The 23,848-nt window shown below is 39.8% G+C and overlaps 2 protein-coding genes across 6 annotated transcripts; both read right to left on the reverse strand.

The window, feature by feature from the left end:
• Nucleotides 1–3,426: 3,426 nt before the first annotated feature.
• Nucleotides 3,427–6,361, reverse strand: acp5a (acid phosphatase 5a, tartrate resistant). 3 transcript variants are annotated; one of them, XM_085410656.1, is made up of 6 exons: nucleotides 5,871–6,361; nucleotides 5,282–5,372; nucleotides 5,007–5,206; nucleotides 4,791–4,915; nucleotides 4,350–4,695; nucleotides 3,427–4,257 (listed from the first exon to the last, which is right to left on the reverse strand). In XM_085410656.1, the coding sequence occupies exons 2-6, from the start codon at nucleotides 5,370–5,372 to the stop codon at nucleotides 4,018–4,020; spliced, it is 1,002 nt and encodes a 333-aa protein (XP_085266782.1). In that variant the 5' UTR covers nucleotides 5,871–6,361; the 3' UTR covers nucleotides 3,427–4,017. The 3 variants fall into 3 exon arrangements, with proteins under 3 accessions (XP_085266782.1, XP_085266781.1, XP_085266780.1); XM_085410655.1 differs by lacking the exon at nucleotides 5,871–6,361 and adding an exon at nucleotides 5,522–5,660; XM_085410654.1 differs by lacking the exon at nucleotides 5,871–6,361 and having other exon boundaries at nucleotides 5,282–5,408.
• A 1,608-nt stretch (nucleotides 6,362–7,969) lies between these two features.
• On the reverse strand, nucleotides 7,970–21,433 carry LOC146668675 (interleukin enhancer-binding factor 3-like). Of its 3 annotated transcripts, none has more exons than XM_085410651.1 (20): nucleotides 21,300–21,433; nucleotides 20,763–20,906; nucleotides 17,707–17,818; nucleotides 16,836–17,029; nucleotides 16,526–16,694; nucleotides 16,246–16,414; nucleotides 14,311–14,402; nucleotides 13,795–13,890; nucleotides 13,568–13,679; nucleotides 13,381–13,478; nucleotides 13,183–13,291; nucleotides 12,935–13,075; nucleotides 12,316–12,506; nucleotides 11,950–12,069; nucleotides 11,699–11,830; nucleotides 10,926–11,084; nucleotides 10,696–10,825; nucleotides 10,555–10,593; nucleotides 8,789–9,100; nucleotides 7,970–8,678 (listed from the first exon to the last, which is right to left on the reverse strand). In XM_085410651.1, the coding sequence occupies exons 2-20, from the start codon at nucleotides 20,873–20,875 to the stop codon at nucleotides 8,572–8,574; spliced, it is 2,595 nt and encodes an 864-aa protein (XP_085266777.1). In that variant the 5' UTR covers nucleotides 20,876–20,906; nucleotides 21,300–21,433; the 3' UTR covers nucleotides 7,970–8,571. The 3 variants fall into 3 exon arrangements, with proteins under 3 accessions (XP_085266777.1, XP_085266778.1, XP_085266779.1); XM_085410652.1 differs by having other exon boundaries at nucleotides 20,763–20,930; XM_085410653.1 differs by lacking the exon at nucleotides 10,555–10,593.
• Nucleotides 21,434–23,848: the final 2,415 nt, after the last annotated feature.

Below are 23,848 nucleotides of genomic sequence, written 5' to 3' on the forward strand. Positions count from 1 at the left end.
GACAGTAAAGGTCAATAATTTTGATCTTATCCCTGCTTTTTTATCCATCTACAGACTGTTTGCTGGGACCAATTGAAGAGGAGCTAACGAAAGATGGAGAGGTGGAGGGAGTCAGCCCTCACCACATGCCACCTGCCCTCACTCACTCCCACCCAAATGCCTTCCACGTGTGGGATCAAGACGACATCATCATCCCTATGACGCCCGAGCATGAGAGCCCGCTGCCCAGCCCTTTGATGACTGTCTCCCACTACATACCGTCCTTTTTCCCCAACTCCATCAGTCTGGGCAGCCCTTCTCACAGTCGACCAATCCCAAAGGAGAGCGATGCATGAAGAACACAAAGGATCTGAGACAGGATCTCAACCTTCTTCTGCTGAGCTTCTTTAGCTCCTTTTTGTCATGTCTGAAACACCTTTCCAAACCTGCCCTAGAGTCACCCTATCTGTCTGGAAATACACAAGTTGTATGACTCACAAGGCCAGTTTGCATGCATGGATTTCCTTCTCTTGGAGCAGCTGATGTGTATTCGACCAAGACGGGAACAGACTACTGCACATTTCCTGCAGTCCTGAGCTCACGTAGAGCCTGTGATACTTTGTTTAACAGCCCTCATTTGTTGTGGATTTGTGCCAAGTTAGCGTCATGATTATACCTTTTTCTCCTGCCAGTTGTCATGTCATCCTAAACTGTCACTAAAGTCTGTAGCTAAGATATAAAGAACTTAATTTTGATCATTTAACCACATTTATAATTGTGAACAAAGGCAAAGGTTCAAACTTCAGTTAATATCATGTATTAAAGCTTTTATTAACAACTGTTAATAATATCACAAAGTTTATTCACAAAATTTAAATACCTAAAGAGAAATAATAATGAAAGCAGTGCACCTTGAAGGTGTTTGTGCTGAATTCATGTGGTGAATATTGGTGCTTAGTCTATTTGCTAACACAGACTTATTCCTATACTAAATATATTCTGAGCCTTAGGAGGATAGGCTGAACTCGCTAATTAATAGGGTGAAGTTGATTCGATTAGTGTGACCTCTTTAAGGTGACTGTGTGATGCTTTCTAAAGATGTGAAGGTTACTTCAAAAAATGGAAAATACAAAAACAGAACAAGAATCTCCACTTTGATATTGAGGTTAAGAAAAGCAACATCAACAAATAAAACAAGTTTTTATTTCTAAGAATTTATAATTGATTGTTATTTAAATTCTAAAAAAAATGTGTATATGTAATGAACATCTGTAGAAGGGATACTTTTTTTTTTTGCTTGTTGGGATTAAAAAAACATGGTTATACAACACCAAATGACAGATTTCAGGGGCCATTTTAAGCAGCATATTGGCCGGCAAAATCCGTGGAGATTAAAAGCACATGGAGGCTGTGACAACACACACACATATTTGCACGCTGTCAGCACTTTCACTCATAAAAACAGACCATGTTAATACGACGTTTGCCAGCAAAGGTGGAGTAATCTCCTTTTTAGGTACAGGCCTGGAGCTTAAAAGGAGAAAAATGACCAGAGTAACATATTTCAGGGGGAACGCTCATTGAGTTCACATTGCTCATTCCATCTGTGAAACCCGGAGGTCAGCATTCAGTGAGGGGTGGAGATTACGGAGAGAAGATTAGATGAGCGGCTTAGCCTTTAATACAGTGTCCCTTTATTACTTTTGAGCTGTGGAATTAGATAATCGGACAGCATCGGGCCATTCTCAGTGTATGAACTTCCAAATCTTGTGTGAGACGAATGACTGAAGATCTTCAATGGCTTCCGGGGAAGAGAGGGGTCAAGAGCAGAAGCAGGAAGTAAAGAGCCAGAGATTAATGGGGAGAGGAAATGATCGGATTTAAGTGACCCAGGATTGAGCTCTCTGAAAGGGTTTTGTGTGACAGAGGCACAGAGGGTTAAAATTTCTATGACTGCATTTTTAAACACTGCCTCTGATGTTTGCTTTTGCTTGAAAGGAAAACAAATGCACAAATGTGGAGCTGAGCATTGCAGATGTGCAGGTGCATAAACGCTTCTCAAGACAACTCAAACAGCTAATTGATGACACAACTTTTTTATTTCACTAAATACATAGATTAAAAAAAACTTTTTAAAACCTTTTTTTCCTTTTGTTTTAAATCAAATCAATGTTTTCCTTTTTCTTGTTATTAATCCCACATTTTGTGCTCTCTTCTATTTCAGTGGTGTCAGTGGCAACAAACCTAACTAACTAACTGAGCTAACTTTGTAGCAGCAGAGGGCGGATCAAGGACTTCATCTGTATGTTATTTTAACAGTTTTCTTAAAATTAGTTTTAAGAAGTCTAAGATGTATATTGGTCTCCTAAAGAAGATATTTGTGACTTAATCTGCTAAATTTTTGCCTTTTTAGTGCTTTTTTCCATTCATGCCAGTTCTGAAAATATGTATGATAGCCACTTAAAACCTGAATTTTAACTGCTGCTGATGTACTGCTAGAACATACAGGCATCCACTAGATGTGAAAGATCAGTAGACTGACTCACTTACAGGAACTTTAGAAACTGCCTAATCTTTAGTGTCTGACCTGACATGTACCTCAGTCAGGTTTTCTTTTGGTCTACAGTGGATTTAAATAAGTCAGGGTTAAGTGATCCTTGGCAGTCCTCTATCTTCAGGTGATGGCTTACCCTCAACTGACTTCTCATCAGCATTGACTCACTTGGTGATTCTTGCTCTCACTCTGACGATGCATGACACTAGTGGACTTTAACTCATCCCAATTGGATCAGGATAACACTCACCGGCCCTGTAATAGCCTCGGTGTAGTTAAGGCAAGGCCAAGCTTAAGGTAAAAATGTTTGTGGCATTACATTATGTAGAATAAATTATAGTTCTTGCCTGTTGTTGTTTCTGAAAGCGATGGGTAAACATATTTTGACAATGGAGAATAAAAATCAACGATTCTCATAACTTTTTTTATATGAAACAGATTTTAGTTTATGAATTTTTTTAATATATATCAGCAGACGAAGGTAGAAAGAATAAAAACCAGCCTGTTGTCAGTCTCTGCGTCCTTCCCAGGTTAACTTTGACTGGCTGGCTGAATTTATTCAGATCACAGTCACTGCAAATCTGCTGTCGTCGAGCCTGATCCTCTGCTGGCAGGCCAGGTGGTTCTCTCTCACAGACAAAAGAGCTCTCCCTGTGAAAGTCTTGACCTCTCCTGTCCTTCAGCAATAGCCAGCCTCATCAGTATTAAATCTCCTGATGTGATGAAGTGCTGTTTCTGGCACACATGTAACAGATGAATAAATCAACTCTAAATTTGTCACAATATGTCTTTTATTTGCAAAAAAAAAGTGCCTTTCTTTTGATGCATACCTCACCAATGCATTGATTAACAGTCAGTTATAATAATAATAATAATAATAATAATAATAATAATAATGGATACTTTATTGATCCCCATGGGGAAATTACTTGTTTTTCTCTGCATTTGACCCATTCACTCTGTGAAGCAGTGGGCAGCCCACTAAGCAGGCGCCCGGGGAGCAGTGTGTAGGGACGGTACCTTGCTCAGGGGTACCTCAGGGTAGCCGTTAAGTGGATTCGAACCGCCGACCTTCCGATCATGGGGCGACCATGATTATATCAGAACTGGTAATAAAACGTGTACATTTCTTAAGTCTTTGGATTGAATAAGACTTGACAGGTTTCAGAAATCAGTGTAAGCCCCCAAATCATTCAATGCTTTCTCTAATTTCTCATTTGTTTTGAAAGACATAAATTCAGATGCACTTGCAGAGTAAGAAATTCAAGCACCACAGCCACATTTTCAAAAGTTCAGGACAGATGACAAAGGCACTATTTATTTTACAGTAGCATAAAGTCACATTTAAAACCAGATGATTCTTTTAAAAATGCTTTGAAATTAATGCCAAAGATTTTTAAAAAAAATAAGAGATCAAGACTCATTACTTGATTTCACACTTACGCTGCAGATTACACCGTATATAACTGTTCCTGCTCATCAGTCTATTCAAGATCTCTTTGCGAGAGAACTGTGCGATAGAGAGAAGTGCCTTTCGCCTGGTAGAAAGTCACGGTCATCTTGTTCTTTGTCACTTCTGCATGGATGAATCCTCCCAGTGTTGAAGCCTTGCCGGTGAAAAACTTAAGAGAATCTTTGGGAACATGGTGCCAGTGACGGGTGTCAGGATCCAGGAAGTTTCCAGCACCGCTCACCACATAGCCTATGTTAGACTCTTCGAGGTACTGTGGGAAAAAGAAGAGGAAAATTCATTGTAGCTCTAAGAGTAGCTATGCAGATTTATATCAAATGTTAAACATACTCTTCCCGAACCAACCTGCAGGTTGTGGTCATGGCCGCAGAGGTAAGCAGTGGCCTTGTATTTGATGAGCAGTGGACGGAGGCTTTGCACCAGACACTTTGTGGGGCCGTGCTCGGACACAGACCAAACAGGGTAGTGGCCTGCCACCAACAGGAAGTCTGCCTTGGACAGAGCCAGTCTCTCTTGCAGCCAAGCCAGCTGGCGATTGGCATCCAATTCATTCAGGGGTCCACTTGGCTTCTTGTCCGAATTGTCGTCAGAGTTACCGCAAAGCATCACAGTGTCAAGCATGATGATGGTCAGAGTCTTCCCCGTGTTGGGAATGCGGAAGTTCAGCTCATAGTAGTACGAGGGGAATTTCCTATCAAAGGTAATGAAGAGGCATCAAAATTTAACTGAGTATTTCCTAAAAGCTTAAAACTTTAAGATGTCCGAACTTTATATTCTGCCCCTTACCATCTGTTAGATCTGCTGCTGTAGTCGATCTGGGCTTTGACATTCCCTGCGTGGTCGTGATTGCCAGCGATCACATACCAAGGGACTTGGAGGGACTTTGCAGTGTACACAGATTCAAAAGTTTCCTGATAAGAAGAAGGAAAACATAGTTACTGCTTTCAACACACAGTTTTAAAATACAGTGTTGTTTTTTCACGCCACATTTATTCTACTCACCTTAAACCGAGGAGAATCCACAGTGTTCACACCTTTGTAGTAGAAGTTATCGCCCAGAGCAAGAACAAAATCAGCTCCCATCTGGTCTGCTATTTTGCTCATTTCTTGAGCTGTGGCCTTCTGCACAGCAGTGATGTAGGGGGGATAAGGCACACCACCCCAGTCGCCCACTGCCAGAAACTTAATGGAGGTTCTGTTGCCTGTAAGAGGAAAAGAATATTAGTACTTCTGATTGGAAAGTAAGCTTATGAAAGTCAGTGTGGCGTAATACTCACTGCGACTTTCCTCCAGGTTTTGGAAGGCAGTTGGATAGCAGTAGGCCACGGGGATGGCAGCAATCAAGATGGATAAAATAGTGACTGCCATCTTCAAAGACAAACAAAGCATTGGAATTTAAGTTAACGGCAAATTTAAACTCGGCTCAGTCACAAGATGTGACACCACAGAAATGAAAGTCAGCACCTGCAAAAGCAACAAAGCAGAAGCAAAATGAAACAACCAAAACCACAACCTACCATGTGACGCTAAGCTTCGCGCTCTCTCTCTCTCTGCCTCCCACTACGCTAAAGAACAAGTCCCTCAGTTATGCTTTTTTTTTTGTCCTAAAGGTGACTTGTGATTGGCTGCAGCCTAAAGCTGACATGCCTCAGCTGGAGTAAATAGAAACCAATCAAAGAAACCGTGTGTGTGTGAGGCAAAGGTCAAACGTCTACATAATTAAACAGATAAAAAGACCCTCAACAGAGACGCCACAACAACAGTGTGAAGTGCTGCCTGATTGATGAGGGGGGGGAAACAGCTTTTCATGTGTAAAGAATAGGTGTCAATATGCAGAGATAATGTCGTCAAAGACAAAACACTCACGGCTGATGGGATCTGTTGGGACACTCTCCATCCTCAGAGTGATCGTCGTTCCCCCCTCGCCTTTTATCAGCAGTCCTGGAGGAGAGGATGTAGGAGGACCAGCCCCGGGACACGCTGGAGAGGCATGATCATTGCTCAGACACTGACTAGAAGGTCATAAGGGCACACATGTGATCTATTGTGGTTAATATAGCTGGTGTCCAGACATGTTTTCCACTTCAATATTATTCACTGATTTTCCTGTTTAGCTTGTTTTCTTTCCATCTTTTGCTTCCTGCTTTTTGAATAACTTCAAAATAACACGTAAAACACTAAGTTCAGTAAAATAATGGGTCAAATTGCTGAATATAGTCTTGCAGCATTAAACATGAACCAAAGAAAGTTGATTCTTTTCGTCTGGACGTTGCATTTTCACTGGTTGAAATCTTTGATCACCCATTCAAATGACTTCAGTTTCAGCTGACTGCAGCTTTCCCAACCTTACAAACACTACATTTGCATAACGACTGAAAACACTGACTCACAATGCTTTCCAAAAAACGTGGTTAATCCCAGTTAGTTCATTTTGGTTTGGGCCTTTTTCCCCTTAATAAATGACGATCATCACCTGAAAACCGGCCTTATCTTTATCTCATATTAGAACTTGCTTGATCTGAAACACGCAAGTCTTACAAATATCCAACAAAAAAAAGAGGTTGAAGACTTTTTCACAGTGTTTCACACAAGTTTTGGTAAAAGGTTGAAGTATGTGAAGCCTCTATCAAGAAAAACTGCTGTAAGACATTACTGGAATTGTCTCTCACACCTAGAGGTGTCACATACTAATGCAAAAACAAAGTATGCAGTTCTCCTTTTAGTGTGGTTACCTCGGCTGGTCCCTCAACACCAGCTCCCTGCACAAGAAAGCCCAACAGCGTCTCTTCTTTCTGAGAAGACTGAGAAAGGCCCGGCTTCCACCACCGATCCTGACCACCTTCTATAGAGGAACTATTGAGAGCATCCTGAGCGGCTGCATCACTGTCTGGTTTGGGAGCTGTGCCATATCAGACCGCAAGACCCTACAGCGGATAGTGGGAACAGCAGAGAAGATCATCGGGGTCTCTCTACCCTCTATTGAGGACATCTACACCACACGCTGCATTCGCAAAGCCACCAGCATTGTGGCTGATCGGACACACCCCTCTCACACACTCTTTACACTCCTGCCATCTGGAAAAAGGTACCGAAGCATTCGGGCACGCACATCCAGACTGTGCAACAGCTTTTTTCCACAAGCCATCCGTCTCCTCAGCAAAAAGGGACTGACTGATAAACACGCACACACACACATACACTAACATTATCACTCAGCTTAACTCAAATACCTCAAAACATTGAGACTGGACTGACTAACCAACACAAAGCGCAAACACACTGACCTACACCACCAAACCATCGCACACACCAACCTGTAAATGCTCTTTTGCACAATATTATTACTAGATATATTATATATATTTTTTTTTTTTGCACTAACTTGTCTTGTAGCACCTTGGTTCCTGGAGGAACGTTGTTTCGCCTCACTGTGTATTTTTAAACTGTATATGGTTGAAGTGACAAAGTTGAACTTGAACTTGAGCTCAATTCCCTAAAGTTGTTTTCGAGCGATATTCATTTGCTAAAACAAAAACACAAGATGAGTTTTACTGTTAATAATTTGCTGTCCTTAAGTTTTTTGTTTTTGCCGACAGTCAGCAAACCCTCATCTCTGGAGCTTCCACTTGTCCCCTCCTTTAATCTTTATCAAATTTCACTGGGAGTGCTAATATTGGATCAAGCTTGCAAAATGTGCTTTAAATTTTCAAATAACTTTTAACTACACTCCTCTAATTACGGGTCAGTGAGGGTTCCTGTCAGCTTTGATAGCAGCGCAGGTAGGGAGCGCGTGGGTGCCGTATGCTTGTCCTGCATTCACAGCAGTCTGGCTGTGCATGCACAAATCATTTGCAGCTGTCACATGTCAGAGCTTGAATAAGATGAAGCTCTTAAAATGCCAACAATCATACTAACAAGATCTCTGCAATGTCTGTAATTAAGAAACTGATGGTCAGAAGCTCAGCTCCAAAATAAGTCATTTATTTGTACAAGGATTAGAGCGTTTTTATGAGACAGAAAGGACTTCAGTTTAAAACAACAAGCAGCTTTACATAAAAAAAATATACTGATACAGAACCAGTACACTACATTAAAAAGACAAAACAACCCAACGTAACACTCATGTCAACATTGACGTGATGAAGGCTACAGATAAAAGAAACGTAACTTAAAACTGGCTTACTGGTTTGTCAAAAGAACTGACAACTGAGGTTAAGAGTATCAAACAAGATCAGCAGAATTCCAGTTTCAGAGAAAACACCAGCATTTCTTTTTTTATTTCTTTTTAAGAGAGGTACCTTAGGATGATCCCTAATCATCAAGGTGGGAAAGACTACATATTTCATTATGCTGACATGCTTCCTTGCACTCTTTCCCCTCCCCCTCTGCCATCACAGAGGAACTCTGAACTGCTTAAATCCCACCTGAGGAAATGAGGAGGCATCTGCAGGAGCTCAGAGCTGGGAAACAGGCCTATCCTTCCTTATAGCATTGCTTGAAGCAGTCAAGACATGAGGAAAAAAAGGGAGTCATGTAAGCATAATAAAAAGCACCAGTGATGTTATGATCAGTAATTCATGTCGCCGTATCCAGAGTATGAGCCCTGGGTGTGTCCTCCAAATCCCTGGTACATGCTGTACCCCTGATTCCCCCAGGACGACTGGTTTTCCCAGCCTGTGAAGAAACATTTATAACCCCAGATCATTTATATGTATAAATCAAGATTAAATATAAAGAAATAGGAAAAGCAGGAAGTTACTGTAAGAAATAGAAAAGGAACTTGCCATAATTATTATAACTCTGTCCCCCGGTGACAGAGCTGGGGTAAGCAGTGCTGTACATAGAGTAGTCTCCACCTTGGGTCAGCATCTTTCTCTTCTCATCTCCGTAGCCGTAGCTGTACGGACTCTCCTGATCAGCAGGAGGCGGCATTGACTGGTAGCTTTCTTCTTTCGTGGTGCTGGTGTTGGAGCTGGAGACGGGTGGGGATGAGTACGTGATGGTGGTGCTTTCGGGGTAAAAGGTGCCGTAGGCTGAGGTGGTGGGGGCGGTACCTTTGGCTGTGGCAGTGGCTCCATTATTGCCATATAATTTATCTTTAAGATAAGAGAAACAAGAGGTAAATGAGAGGTAAGTGCCATTTTCTTAAAAGACACGATCCTAGAGCTGCAACTGACGACAACTACAAGTGACTGTTGATCTATTTGCAAATCATAGAACCGAGACAGTTCACGCTTGTTCAAGTTTAAACAAACAAACAAACAAAACCCCACCACACACATAAAGATAAAGATCTTGATGCATGCTCAATCATCCAGGTAAGGGAATCCCAAAAAGTTGATCCTGTTTATCTGGACATAGCGTAGCAGGGAAGCAGAAAAACATCATTTGAAGAAAGCCCTGAGTGAAAGTCGCTATCCCAGCTGGACATTTGTCAAAGGTGGGAGGGCACCTAAAGAAATCTCCAGGCAATCCAGAAGAGAAGAAGGACAACTGTTACCTAAGTGAAAACCTTTAGTGATCCCTTATGTGTCAGGAGTATCGGAACGGCTGAGACCTCATCTCTGTGGCTTTCAACCCCCAAAACGTGCTCTGGCAGAAACTGGTCCACCCTAAGTATCGGGTCCCCCGGCACAACCAGAGTAATTTAGCGTACGCTGTTAAGCCATTGCACACACACACACTTAGGCTGCTGCCCCCGCGACCCGGCCCCGGACAAAGCGGATGAGGATGGATGGATGGATGGATGTTAAGCCATTGCCATGATTTATACACTGGGGAAACCAAACAACCCACAGGTCTATTCACACCTACAGGCCAGTGGACACTCTTTCAATGATGAGGATGTACACATCCTGGGCAGGGAGCAACACTGGTTTGAGCGCAGAGTCAAGGAGACCATTTACATGAAAAGGGAAAGACCTCTGAATCAAGCAGGGGGCCTAAGGGCACCATCTTACAACACTGTGACTGCAGCCAATCCCTAACTCTCTGTGAATGGCCATTGACCAACTATCACTTCTCAATGTTTGTTGATCAATGGTCATGTCAATTTGCATATTAATGATCAAGAAACTGACCTCCAGGCCATTTTTCACCAGTGGTGCTAGTTTCAGTCTTTATGCAAATGTACTGGGTTGGAAACCTGCAGTGAGCTGAGACTGAAGAAGTCATTTGAATGAGTGCTGAAACATTTCTCCAACTGAAAAAGCTACGCCCAGAAGAACAGAATCAACTTTTTGGGACAAAGATAAATAAGTGAAACACATCTTGGAATGTTTACCTAGAAGTTTTAAATTTTGGTAAACATAATTACAAAAAAAAAAAAAAAGGTCTTTTAGCCTTGTTATTGCATGCATCATCACATATATCCATCACATATAACTGTAATTAGGCATCTTATGCCTTTCAACGAATCAGCAAAGCTTCTGCATGACATTTAAGCCTTATTTAAAAAAAAGTGTACATCACAAAAAACATGTAAAACCAAATACACACACCCTAACATAAAACCAGAGTGCATAAAGCTAACAGACATTCAGATACTTACGATAGCCTGTGCCAGTGCTGCTCTCATAACTGTAGTTGGCTTTTAAAACAAGAAATCACCATTTAGTGCAAACTCCATTTACAGGTTTAAAGGTTTCCTACGATGATTAAATTGACTCGTAAATAGCATAAAGTTTCTTACTCTTGTTATAGCTGGGTCCTGCTGGAAACTGCTTGCCTCGACCCCTGCCCCGACCCCCTCTGTGGGGACCCCAGCCACGGGACCCTGAGTCTGAAGGGATGCCGCGGATGGTGCCGAATCCTGGGATGTGCTGTCAAAAAGGAAACGTGAGAAAAATGTCATTTTGAAACAGCCTGATAGTTAAATTGCTTGAGTTGTGCATTTTAAAGCTCACCAGTTGGATACATTACCATGTCAGTGTAGGTGACTTTCTTCTTTGAGGGATTTCTGTTATTTAAAAGTCCACTGTCATCTGGGAACAGCTTCTCTAAAGCAGCGAGGGCAGCGTAGGCCTTTGCTTCCTTCTTGTTGGAGCCTCGTCCTTTGAACTTCTGCCCATCAACTTCCACCTGTGAGACAGAAATGAGGAGAAAAGATTTTAGGATTTTATGAAGCATGTCACAGCATTTATACACAGAGAGTGACTCCTGCTGGTAGAGGAGATGGAGAATGTGTGTTGTGCACGCCGTGTCTATTCTTTTGAGCAGCAGTGCAAAAACATAGCTACAGTGTTCTGCTGAACCTCCACATGTGCAGCATAGCATAACATTAGAATTTTAGTGAGTGGAGAGCCACCACCAACAAATCGCCTGTTACACCCGCACAGCCTAACAGCTCATTATAGTAACTCTAATGTATCCTCTGATCTATGGATGTTTATTAGTTTGGGTTTATCCTGCCGAGTTTAAACATCTATTACAGACCATATGCTGTTAATTTTGGGAAGAATCCTGTCCAGAATAATGGCTCACAGGACCAAAGGAAATCGTTTATCTCCCACCTCTGTCCTTCTTTCTGAAATAATCCCACCCACATGGGACTTAACAGATTAAACACAAATACAGAAATCTTTACTTGGCTCTACAGTTGCCTTTACAAAGCCCAAGATATCAAAGCTGCTATACAGTGCAGTGCTCACTTTACACCTGATTTCTGTTTGCTGTATACAATACTGCTGACTCACCTCCATCACAAAGCACTTTTCATGGGAGCCACCCGTCTCTGCCGACAGCTCGTATTTCAGGCTGCGGCGCTTCTCGTTCAGCTCCATCACAGGGTTCTTGCCATTTTTTGTTAAGATTGGACCCTGACCAGTCTGTTCACAGCAAGCACACATAAGAAAAAACTGTGGTGAAATGCACAAGTGTTTCTCTCTGTGGGAACTTTTAGGATGCATTTGTAAATACGGAGTCCAAAGAGAGCTCAACGACATACATCTTCAGATGTAGAAGAAGTCGGTGCAACAGCTTTAACAGAGTCCTGGCTTCCTTCATTTTCACTACTGGGCTCTGATTTAGATTCAGAAGTTGTGGGAAGACCGAGATCTTGCAGTACCTGTGAAAAATGAAAGTAAAAAAACTATAAGACACATAAAACAACATTGATTTCTTTGCCCAGTCTGACTTTACAAATGTTCAAACTTACAAGTTGGGCTGCACTTAAACAAACAATCAATTAGCAAAATGTATGGAACCAATCAATAAACAGTAACTAGTCCATCAGCCAAAAAGTAACCAAGAAGAACACAGTACTGAGTATTTATACTAAAAGTCAGCTTGTGTAGATAACAAACACCATTACCTTTGTGGCTACATTAAGCTTAGCGGCACGTTTGGAAGGCCCCGTTGCCTCGTACGTCTTTCCATTTAGATCGACAGCCATTGTAAAGACCGGCTCGTGAACTGGGCCAGTCTGAGATGTAAGTCTGTAATCCAGACCAGGTCTGTACTGGTTCAGACGCATCACGGCATTCATGGTAAGATCATCGGTGACTACAAGGAAACAACAAAATGAGCAAACAGATTCATTTTGAGAAGCACACACAGAAAAATAAGGCTACAGAAGTCAGCATAAAGAGTAAAAGACAAATGTCACATTAACATAGGAGTCACAAAGTTGTCATTTTCACAGCACTACTCAGCTTATGTGACTTAAATATTCTATCCAAGGACACCAAAAGATTTAAAAAAGTAAATCTAACTTTTAATAGCATTTATAATTATTTTGATAAACAGAATGAAATATTATGGCAAAAGGAAATTATGTACACCTTGCCAGAAAAGCATGTTCATGTATGTAAACATACAGAATATTTATTCCACAATACCAAGTCTGTGTTTTGTCATACAGTTAAAGATCAAAGGGATTTTACAGCAGTATTTTTTGTGTTACAGTGAATAATTTGACATTCATTACTCACAGGATTTCTTCTGAAAGCGTTTCTGGAACTTGAGAAACTTTCTCTGTTTGCTGTTGAGGTGTGTGTCTTCTTCTCCTGTGTCCACGTCTGTGAAAGGTCTCTTAGCTGGCAGGTTCAGTTGTCCAACAGGTGGTATCTGGGCTACAGTTATTAAAAAAAAAAAAAAAGGGAAAAAAAGGAGATTTGATGGAAGTGTTGATTTTTCGAACACAGGAAATAAAGAAAAATAAAAAAAAATAATAGCCCACCCATGCCATCTCTGTAATTTGCTCCCAGCGATTTTCGTGACCTCAGAGGTTTAGAGTCCATCCCCAACACTTTGTGCATCTGTCCAAATGCACACAGCCTCAAGGCAAACTAAGAAAAACATCAAAGTTATGCACTAATTTGTTGATTTAATTTTAAAGGTGTACATGTGTGTGGGTGCTTCTACAGGCTCACCTTACCTGAGCACTCTGTGTGATGTCTTCACACTGCTGCCTAGTCAAATAGCCAATGGCATCAACAGCTTCCTTTTCACAAGGATCTTTAATTCCAGGGCCATCTGTGCACAAATACCATTCAACTGGTGCATGAATGTCAGCTCAGTGTATAAATTTACATGCAAGTTGCACAACTCAAATAAAATCTCACCTTCCATAAGTATTCCTGAGGCTACGCACTCTAAAACCCTGCGGAGGGCCTCGCCCGCTCCCAGTGATCTCTCAGATGTACCAATAGCTTTCTCCACTAGCAGTTCAAGTGGCTATGTGGAGACAAGAAGACAAAACCGACACTTCAGGATGAAAGCAGCTGAAATGACTTAAACACAAATCTCCGCTTTGCTGCTGTCGGAGTAGATGCACAAAGAGTTTCCTCACCCATCCTGAGAGTGGCGTCCAGGTAGGAACGCGGTTACACAAGTCCCTCATGAGTCGGATCACAACGACGGCAGAATTCAGGGTGTTAACTTTTGCCTGGAGGCAGAAACAAAGCCCATTAGGTTAGCAGAGCTTCTGTCTGTGATGGAATCCTTTCTGAGATTTCAAACAAACAAAAACAAAACAACCCAAGCACAGAAGAGTAATAAGTACTGAGCCTTCTCCAAATCAACAGTAAGTAAAACTTATTCAAGCTATGTTAGCCTTTTATGACCTTTGACGTTGAAATCGAGAGAGCTCAGTCTCTCGACATGTACTCATGTTGATACCAATGATTTATCCACTTCTGTCATTGGTATAGATGAGCATTAATTTAGACATTTTATAAAGATCATTAACAATATGAACAAAAACTGAGAGCAAAAACTGTTACGGTCCTCTAAATGGACAGGAAATAAAAGATCACTCAAGGAAAACAGTTCAACCTGATGTACAAGTAAGGACGTGAATGCAAACCTGGAACCACTTGGCGTGGCGGAGAGACGCCAAGGCAGTTAGGCATTTCTGCCTGTCCAGAACGTCCGGCGGATCGTTGACTGTTCGCGTTTCTATTGACGAGGTGGGGTAAGAAGAAAAGGTACAGTTTGACCAAGGGGGTTGTCTCTGTCTTGCAGCTCAGGGAGTAGCAAACAAAAACCAGCAAACAACCAGCAGCAGGGAAAGGGGGTTTACATAAAGACACGTTTTGTCCCAGCAACCATAAAGGTCTGCTAAAAGAGATCCCAATTATATTTTCCACAGTGTATGCGGAAGTAAGACGACTGTCAGAAACAGCTGTAGTATTTATTTATAACATTGCACAGCATTAAAATATATGCACTGCACTACATCAAATACCCCCTCCCCTGAGCCACTGGGATTAGGTTTGTTGCTTCTCCCCCCTCCTGAGACAGTGTGTCCAGTTGGTCAAAGGTCCAGCGTTCCTAAAAAACTTGACAAACTAAAAGGTAATCAGTTGTAAATCACAAGCATTTAAGAAGCTTTACGTCTGCCCTACGCTGCAGCAAAACTGATGAATCCCTCAGAAAAAAAGTGGCCTAAAAAAGGCTTTATGACAGACTGACTATATTAAAAAACAAAAACAAAAAACAACAACAAAACAAACAAAGAAAAAATACCAGCTTTGGGCAAGTTTTAGCTCATTTGTTCTACATTATACAGCTAGGGATACACCGGCTGATAATCTATGCCAATGCTGATGACAAATAATTTGTGCAGTAACCTATGCCATGATTTTTTGTTAGTATTTATTACCCCTAGAATTGATGTGAAAGATCAACAAGATCAATCTCTGCCACTGTAAATATGCAACAGTAAATATGTTTTGGGAAAAAAATATCTGCTCACTTAACAAGGCTGATCCATGTTTGGACAGTATACTATGCACAACTCTGCTTGGACTCTGTTGAGTTGAGTGGAGTTGACTGAATTTAAATTGATAATATGCATTTTCATCAGGGGTGCATGATATTAGCAAGGATTTTAATCACTGTGGCATTTAACAAACACAACTTAAAGTTTTAAAATATCAACTTGCACATTTAACTTGTCCAAACCTTGACCTTAAATTAGACCTTTGCCTAAAATGATTGTTTTATTGAAACAGAGTAAATATGGTTTGATCCAACAATGATTAAGCATTAATAATCCTACCCCAGGACGTAACAGCTCCAATAATTATCCAGTCTAATAATTTTATTACTAATATTGCAGGATTTTTAATGTGCAGTCCCAGTGTATAGTGTATTAAAATGGACTAAAACTGCACTGAGACTGATATGGTTCTCAGTCTGAGGCTCCCCCTGAAATTCAAATAAACTTTAGACTACCAGATAAATGCAGCTAACGCTAATCAACACAGGAGCTTTCAAACACTACACCAACCAAAATATTCACCTGAACAATGATTTTTTTGCCTTATACTGTAAATCCTCCTAAGGTAGGCAACAGCTGATCAGTTTTGCTGCAGCTAGTTCCAAACACATGTTCAGCATCAAGGATCATGCATGCGCGCTTGAACTTGTTATTCTTAAAAAAAGCCTTCACTTGAAACATGAAAACAACAAGAATATACAAGTTTTTTTTTGTTGTTGTTTTAAAATGACTGAGGCACTGTCACTAACAACATGAGCAGGATGCATCAGTGACTACAGAGGAAATATCCTGCATACGTCAGTTTGCAACAAAAACGACGAAAGGACTCTCGTGCGAGCAAAGAGTCAATGTTCACTGGCATCAGTCTGACACGGTCACTGTACAAGCTCCACTGAGGTTTAATGAGATGGGACAACTGGTTTGATTTCAAACAGTCAGTGCAGATTAATAAATCAGTGGAGCAGTACAGCGCCTGCATACCGACAACACAGATCAGGGCTGGGCCGACATACGCACCTTCTTCTTCTTCTGCTTCTTCTTCAGCAGTTTCACTCTCTTGCACTGTCCTGACAAGAGGTGATGTCAGGTGGATAATAAGAGTCAGAACTGACTCCTTGGTGCTCGTAACAACAATGGCTGCATCTCCTGGACACTGGCTGACTGCATATGTCTCAGGTGAATTAGTCTATTAAAAAAAGAGAACAAATAATTAAGACGGTTAAACCTGGATTAAAATAATCCAAGTCAAAATATGTGACATGTGTTTTTAAAGTATGCTGCAGGCACTCATTTCTACCTCTAACTGTGCAGAGAGTTTTTCGGCCACTTGTTTCAGCAGAGTAACTGTAGGCTTGTTGGAACAAAGCAGCACCAGCTCCACGTTCTTGTCCCCCTTCAGAAGGAGTCCCTTAGCCACCAAACCAACTCGCATAACCCCACGCAGCACACGCTCTTGTGAGCCATCACTTTAAGTTGAGGGGTGCAAAAAAATAAAAAATAAAAATTGCCAATTAAATCATTTATATTAAAACAAAAGCAGTTTTATTTATTTATTTTAAAAGCTTGCAGATATCCTTTTAAAAGCATCGCAGGTTATTCTCTCTTACCTCTGTGCTTCTGTATTTGCTTCGTCATCTTTTGGAGCATCCATCTGGTCAGATACAGTCTTGAGAGCGCACTCCACATGGGAGACGATTGTCTGTACTGCCTCCAACTCCTCTGTTGGGGGGTACACTTCAGAATGTTTGGCCAACACGTAGCGATCATATGGGCCCGCCTGTACGTGAGTTGTTGCAGATTCCTTAAATAGAAAAAATAAATAAATAAATAAAATAAAGACAAAGTTCATACTGGAGGAAACTCACTGCAGATAACAGTAAATGTATAATTACTTCATATTGCAATATTATTTCATGACAGGTAAGTGTTAGGATTCATTAAAGCCATTTTTTAAACTACGTTTTACTGCTGCTGATATATTCCAGTGAAGACATATGAAGAAGTATAATAATAGAGTAATAGCGGTAATAGGAAGTCTGTGATTTAAAAAAAAAAAAAAAAAAAAAAGGAAAAATAAACAGGCGACAGCTTTCAAGAGGAACAATGTTTTTGCAGAACGAGGGGAAAAAAAATGGGGATGGAAAAATACGACATGTTCTGTGAATTCAGGGTTTCCACCAGGGAAGTTGTTGGACCTGGCGGCTACTGTGACCAAAATGGGGGTTTATTACAGTAACTTAACGTCACAAGATATTCATGAGACAATATTCTCCTGTTATATTGTCACGACTAAAAAAAGACTTAAAAAAAGGTTGTGTGTTTAAAATCATAGAAATACCAGAAGGACAACACTTAATAATATTTAATCGTTAACCTCTGCTAAACTTAGACATGGAAAGCTGCAGGGTTTGTAATACAATGGAGTAGAAACCCTGTGATTATCTAGTGTATCTATTTATCAGGCAAAACAGAACCAACCTCACGATAACGTTTATCCTCCATATGCTCGATAGCAGCAATGTAGTCATGGTACTGTCTAAGCTCCTCTTCATAGCACAGACAGTCATACCAGTAACGCAACTCCTCATATCTGGAAGACAAAAGAATTTGAGAACATATGAAGAAAAGTTTCAGAGCTCAAGTTAGAAGAGATGTGTCAAGTGACATAATTTATGTCACTTAATTTCAGTGTTGGTCAAGTTACTTGAAAAAAGTAATCAGTAACTAATAACCAATTACTCCCCCAAAAAAGTAATCCCGTTACTTTACTGATTACTTATTTTCAAAAGTAATTAATTACTTAGTTACTTAGTTACCTTTTAAAAAACACGATTTACAACCTGAATAGGTGATAAAGTGATAGATCTTTCAGCCCAATTCTACTTTTTCTGCATAATCCATCATACAAAATGTAATCAAATGGAAAAGTCTCTTTTTAAAACTTGTTTTATCAGTTTTAACCTTTTAACTTTATGCATCAAGCAAAAATTAAATTATATGCAACATTCTCTGACTGGAAGAAATTTGTTTTAAACCTATTTAAACCTATTTTCTGCACATTCCAGCACATAAAATATATATTTTTTGTGTGTTTACACTCACTCTTTCAAATAGATGCAAGTAAAACACAGCAGAAAATAAATAACATCAAAGACTAGCGGTGCTTTTGCTCTATTTTCACCTGTACAGCAGGAGTGGCATAGGCGGAGGTTTACCCTGGTGCAGGTGTGCCGCAGCAGTCAGTGGAAGAATCCGCGAGTTTCTCTGTGAATTTCCCATTACGTCATAGCGCACTCCGTGCTTGCTTGGAAGTTTAGGGGGTTTTTTTCACTTTAAAAAGAAGTTTTCTTCCCACGCACAACGGACACTAATGTTTTTGTCACTTTTTATGGAATCAAACTCAAAATAAGGTCAGTACTTCCACGCTTTAAACGCTGCACGCTCATACTCCCTCCCGCACTCGATATATGATGCACTGTTGATCTGCACACAGTTGTTGTCACGAACGTCGCACTCGCTTACGTCACTGTCATGAGACATTCTCGCTAAAAATCACGGTTTTAGTAACGCAGCGTTACTACGGGAAAGTAACGGTAATCTAATTACCGTTTTTGCAATAGTAATCCCTTACTTTACTCGTTACCTGAAAAAAGTAATCAGATTACAGTAACGCGCCCATCTCTGCTTAATTTCACAGGACAGGGAAACATACTCTTGTTAATGTATCGGCTCTTAAATTTGCACTGAAACGGCTGATCTACTTAGTATGCTTCAATGATAATAACAACAATTTCTTCTATAGAGTAATAAAGGTTGTTTTCAGCACAATAATAACAAGCATTTAGCTTACTGGAAAACAAATCTATTCCTCATTATCTGACAGAGCTGTTCAAAGGCTGCAGACTTGTTCCAGCAGACAAGTCGAACTGTGCCGCATCATAGACACATAATGTGCCTTATTCTACTTGCGTGACATCCCAAACACTCAATCAATACCTACGTGCAAGGGAGGGATGTTTACTCGCCTCTCACAATTTTATAGGAAGCATATTTGGAAGGACTGAGCCTAGAATTTAAAGTCTAAAACTCTGTGTCCCAGACACAAACTAACCTTAGATTAAAAATGAATTTTAAAAAAGTGGTATTCTTTTTTAATTTTTCACACTTTAGAACTAGGTATAATGCAGGTCTGTAAACTGGCTGTGCAAGTATAATCACACTAGGCACACTCCGTACAGTGCTCAAGTATGTTTGACCCCCCCAAAGTCCACATTATTTGACTAGTGCCAGTATGTGATGAATGTAAACTGTGCCCAAACATGAAACTCAGATATTTTGTCAACAACAGCAGCCTTGATTGCTTTGTTATTTGACAGATCTAAAAGCCATTTAAGAGAAGACTTACCTAAAAAAACAAAAAAACAACAAAATACATAAAGTCATGAAGCTCCCTATATTTTGCAAGTGTGCCTTTAAAAAGTGTGTGTGTTCAAGAAAGCGAGAGAGGCAATGAGATGCACAAACAAACCTGAAGCATACTCCAGCCAGATGTTTAAGCATGGTGTGAACACAGGCCAATGTGGCAACATGTGAGTGAACCTTTATTCTGTGCTTGCAATGAACCAATTCCTTGAACATGAGCTGCCTGACTGAAAGAGACTTTTCAGTCTTCAAGAGATTATTCTTCATAGTTTGTGTTTTGTTTATTTCATTTAGGGCTGTTCGATATAACGATATATATCGGATGGTTCATTTTACACTATCGTTTGTTTTGTGGTGTCATAAAATAAACTGTTTACAGCAATATTTTTTTCATCGTTTTGATGGTCACTGTAGTGGCTATATTAATTTCTTAAAGTTCTCTCTTTCTCTTATATTTTATATAACCACACTACAATGGACAAGCGCCTGTTTTTATGCATTGTGGTTAGCAACAAAGATGGTAACAGCATCGCGTGTCCGCTTGTTTATTTTCCACACAAACCTTTCACAATAAAGCTCAAGATCCTGTTGAGACTTTTCAAAATAAACTGAATCACGTGAAAGAGCAGATTATTTACGGATGAGAATTAAAAAAAGAGCCGCCAGGTGCTAAAAAATAAACCTTAGACTCAAACGTTAGAACAGGCTTTTCCCCGCAGCACGCTGTGTAATAAATACTCACAAAGAAAACTGTTACAGTTATGCTGTTACAACTTATGTCTAAAAATGTATAGTTTCATGCATCGGTTAAAACACTCGACTCCAGCTACATGACGCGCAGCTGGAAACACTTCCCGCAAGACGAGCTTCCCGAGAGTCACAGAATTTACAGAAAATGTTACATTTTTGTGATTTATGTCGTTATCGGGAAGATAGAATTCTTATATCGGGATATGAGATTTTGGTCATATCGCACAGCCCTAATTTCATTAGTTTTTTTTTTCCTTTATACAGAACCTGTTGCTGTATTTTAATGAAAAGTACAGAGTGTACTATGCAAATGCTAGCTTTCGGGCATCTTTTATTCAGGACCATGCATCATGTGCGTGTACCTGTCGAAATCATGCGGATGGAGGCGGTGTCCCTGTTGTATCAGGCTGTCCCAGTACAGCAGCTCCTCGTATGCCTGGTGCTCGTCCCACACTGGCGCTGCAGCGGCCGCCATGCTGTCGCGATCGCAGGACCCAAGCTACCACCTGTGCGCCCCCAAGTATACACCACTGTTAAAAACAGTTAGCAGGCAATTGGCTGTGTAATAACAACCACAATAAAGCAGCAGATGATTTGACATTATCCATGTATATGCTAACGTTAACTAAGCGGTACACTTGTTACGCTGCAGGCTGAGACATGTGGTTAGGATGCAGTAACTACGCTCACAGCAAACTAAATATATTTATAATAATAATGATGATAATAATAATAAAAAAACTGGTCCCTTACACCCATAATTATTCCATCCACATAAGTCAAGGCAGCCAATTAGCCTATGTTTACAGCGACTGGATGCTAGCAAGCTAGGTGAAGTTACCCAGAATGTCAGTGCTGTTAACGTTGCATTACATTTCGATTATGTCTTTAGAGCTCACCTCTGTCAACGGGCCAGTAAACAGGTGTAGGTCCCTTAACGTTGTTAGCTTCAGGATGTTAGGTTAGTTTGAGATGAGCCAGGCCTGCGCAGGATCGGTCACTCCGGTGAAGTTTCGCTTCTTCTTCTCCTAGTTTAATTGCGGGTCGCACATTACCGTGTTTAGGTGTATACCGCCACCTGGTGAACCGGAGTGTGCGTTATGTCATAACTAACTAACTAACTAACTAACTAACTAAATAAATAAATAAATAAATAAATAAATAAATAAATGCAAAGTAAAAGCAAGAGTAAAAAGGATGACTTGTTTGAACATGTTCCATGTTGGACATTCCACAAATGCACTACAAACTAGACCTTGGAACAATATGCTTATTTGCACACCTCAGTCACATAGTTATTGAACACGTCTACAATATATTTGCACATTTTGCATCTTGCACATGTCTTCGTCCTGTCTTGTCTACAATATTGTGAGCATAACATGAACCTGGTATTCAATACCCACTGCACAATAGTCTCACTTTACTGTAATTGCACATGACCACTTTGTATTGTCTCTTATTCTGTCTTTGTTTATTGTACATATATTTGGTTAGTAGTAGTACATTTTTATCTTTTTAATTTGACTTAAATTTAGCAAGGGGTGAAATGGCATTTTGATATGCTGTATACTGTGTATATTGTTATACTGACAATAAAAACCTTGAATCTTTAATCTTGAATATTCAGAGGAGGGACAGAGGATAGACTGGGCAAAGGTTGTTGAAGAAGGAGCTCTGAAGCAGGAGGAAAGGAGGAGAACAGACTAGTGCAACAGGAGGAGAATGCAGACGGGAAGGAGATAATCCTCAATGGAAAAGCTGCATACCACTTCTTCTGTCACAAATCCTTCACTGTCTCCCAGTTTTCCATTATGGTATCGCTCGACTGTCATCCATTAGTTCATCAATATTTCTTCTCTTGAAGTTCATTATGCATTTCTGTTTATATTTGGATCTTGACCCACCCATTTGCTGAGACCTAACTATTCGAGGAAAAACATTCTAAGTGGAATATGATGATCTCAGTGTCTACTTATGGCTCTGGGATCTAAGCCTCTTGGGCCTCTTCTATCTGTTACAAACCAAAAATTATTGGAACTAACTGCTCTACGTCAATTTTTTTTTCCAATATAGCCATCAGACTCAGTTGTATATGTTCAGATATCCACTCCCCTGATCATCCCAAGTAAATATTTGTATAGTATTAAAGTAATTCCTCTTTACATAAACTCAGACCATCTTTCTTTTTTGAATCCATTTTCTCTTCTGTTCTGTGTGATGTAAGTCCACATCTAACACTGAAAATATCCACGGAGGAACATTACATCACACAGTTACTACTCTTACCTTTTCACATCATATTCTTCTGCTATCGTTATTTCCCTTTTTGTAATATGTCAGCTTTCACCAGTTTGCATTATGCAATCTGGTTAGACTTTGGTCCTGCTTCATACTAACAAAGATATAATGCAATGTTGTTAGCTGCTAATATTTTGGAGAACAAATAGGAATAAATATGTTAATTTAATCAATTTTTTCTATTCATGATGCAGATTATTTTTTAGTTTTAAATGATCTGATACAATTGCGATCAGTCCAGGTTGTTCTGTGCCTCTTGCTCTATGACAGCTGCATAGGCTCCAGCCACTCCCTGCAACCCTAAGCTTGGAAAGTGATTTAGAAAATGGATGGAAAGATGATCCAGTCCACTTAAAAACAGTTATTTGGTCCAATATTTCTGTTTGAACTTAACCTAAATGGTTCTTGTAAAGGATTCTGTTGTTTGAGATCCATTTTAATACAGGTCAGTATTTTATTTTATTTCAGACACACATAAAGTTAACTGTATTTAATTTAGAAACGCATACACAAAAAACAAAAATGTAGAATTTGTATCAGTGTCCTCCATTGCATACAGTGCTTAACAAAATTATAAGATCACCACCCAATGTAAGGCTCAACTGCCCTAAATTAATAATTTAAAATTTGGTAATTGCGAAAATCATTATTTATGTTTCTGTAATGTTAATCCATCTTCACAAGCTATTTTATCAAAATGATATTTTTTTTATGCAAAAATTTTTGTTATCCACAAATTTTAAAACTTACTGTTCCATAAAAAAGCAAAAAATTAGTACATAAAAATATTTTTTTGAAATTGAAATTACAGTTATTTACTTGGAGTCCTGAACAAAAAAAATAATATTATTTTGTTGTTGTTGTTGTCGTTGTTGAATGTTATGCTGGATTGGTTTCGGACTTCTCAGAGAAGTCCAGTTTGCCAGTTCAAATGTAGGTATTACAACATGAATTCAGTTTATTTTTTCCCCTAATAAACATCAACATGACTTTTAGTTACTGACAGATTTCTAAAATATTTGTGTTTTCTTGTTTTTATGTGGTCTAATAATTTTGTTAATCACTGTATGGGTAAATGAAAAAACAAACTTGCAAGAAACATGATCATGATTGAATTATTTTACCTGCTCTGTACCCCACAATATAA

The sequence above is a fragment of the Rhamphochromis longiceps genome, linkage group LG6 (genome assembly GCF_057381845.1).
Source record: "Rhamphochromis longiceps isolate RC_006_pf linkage group LG6, R_longiceps_female_GT1.1, whole genome shotgun sequence".
Lineage (NCBI taxonomy): Eukaryota > Metazoa > Chordata > Actinopteri > Cichliformes > Cichlidae > Rhamphochromis > Rhamphochromis longiceps.

Excerpts from the sequence above, each read along its gene's own strand:
- acp5a (XM_085410654.1), bottom strand. The coding sequence starts at position 5,393 with ATGCTTTGTTTGTCTTTGAAGATGGCAGTCACTATTTTATCCATCTTG. Across the intron at positions 5,207-5,281 it reads AAACCTGGAGGAAAGTCGCA|GCAACAGAACCTCCATTAAG; the intron begins GTGAGTATTACG and ends TTCCTCTTACAG. Across the intron at positions 4,696-4,790 it reads AGCAGCAGATCTAACAGATG|GAAATTCCCCTCGTACTACT; the intron begins GTAAGGGGCAGA and ends TACCTTTGATAG.
- LOC146668675 (XM_085410651.1), bottom strand. The coding sequence starts at position 20,875 with ATGGCGGCCGCTGCAGCGCCAGTGTGGGACGAGCACCAGGCATACGAG. Across the intron at positions 13,479-13,567 it reads CTCAGGAATACTTATGGAAG|ATGGCCCTGGAATTAAAGAT; the intron begins GTGAGATTTTAT and ends ATTTGTGCACAG. Across the intron at positions 13,076-13,182 it reads AAATTACAGAGATGGCATGG|CCCAGATACCACCTGTTGGA; the intron begins GTGGGCTATTAT and ends TAATAACTGTAG.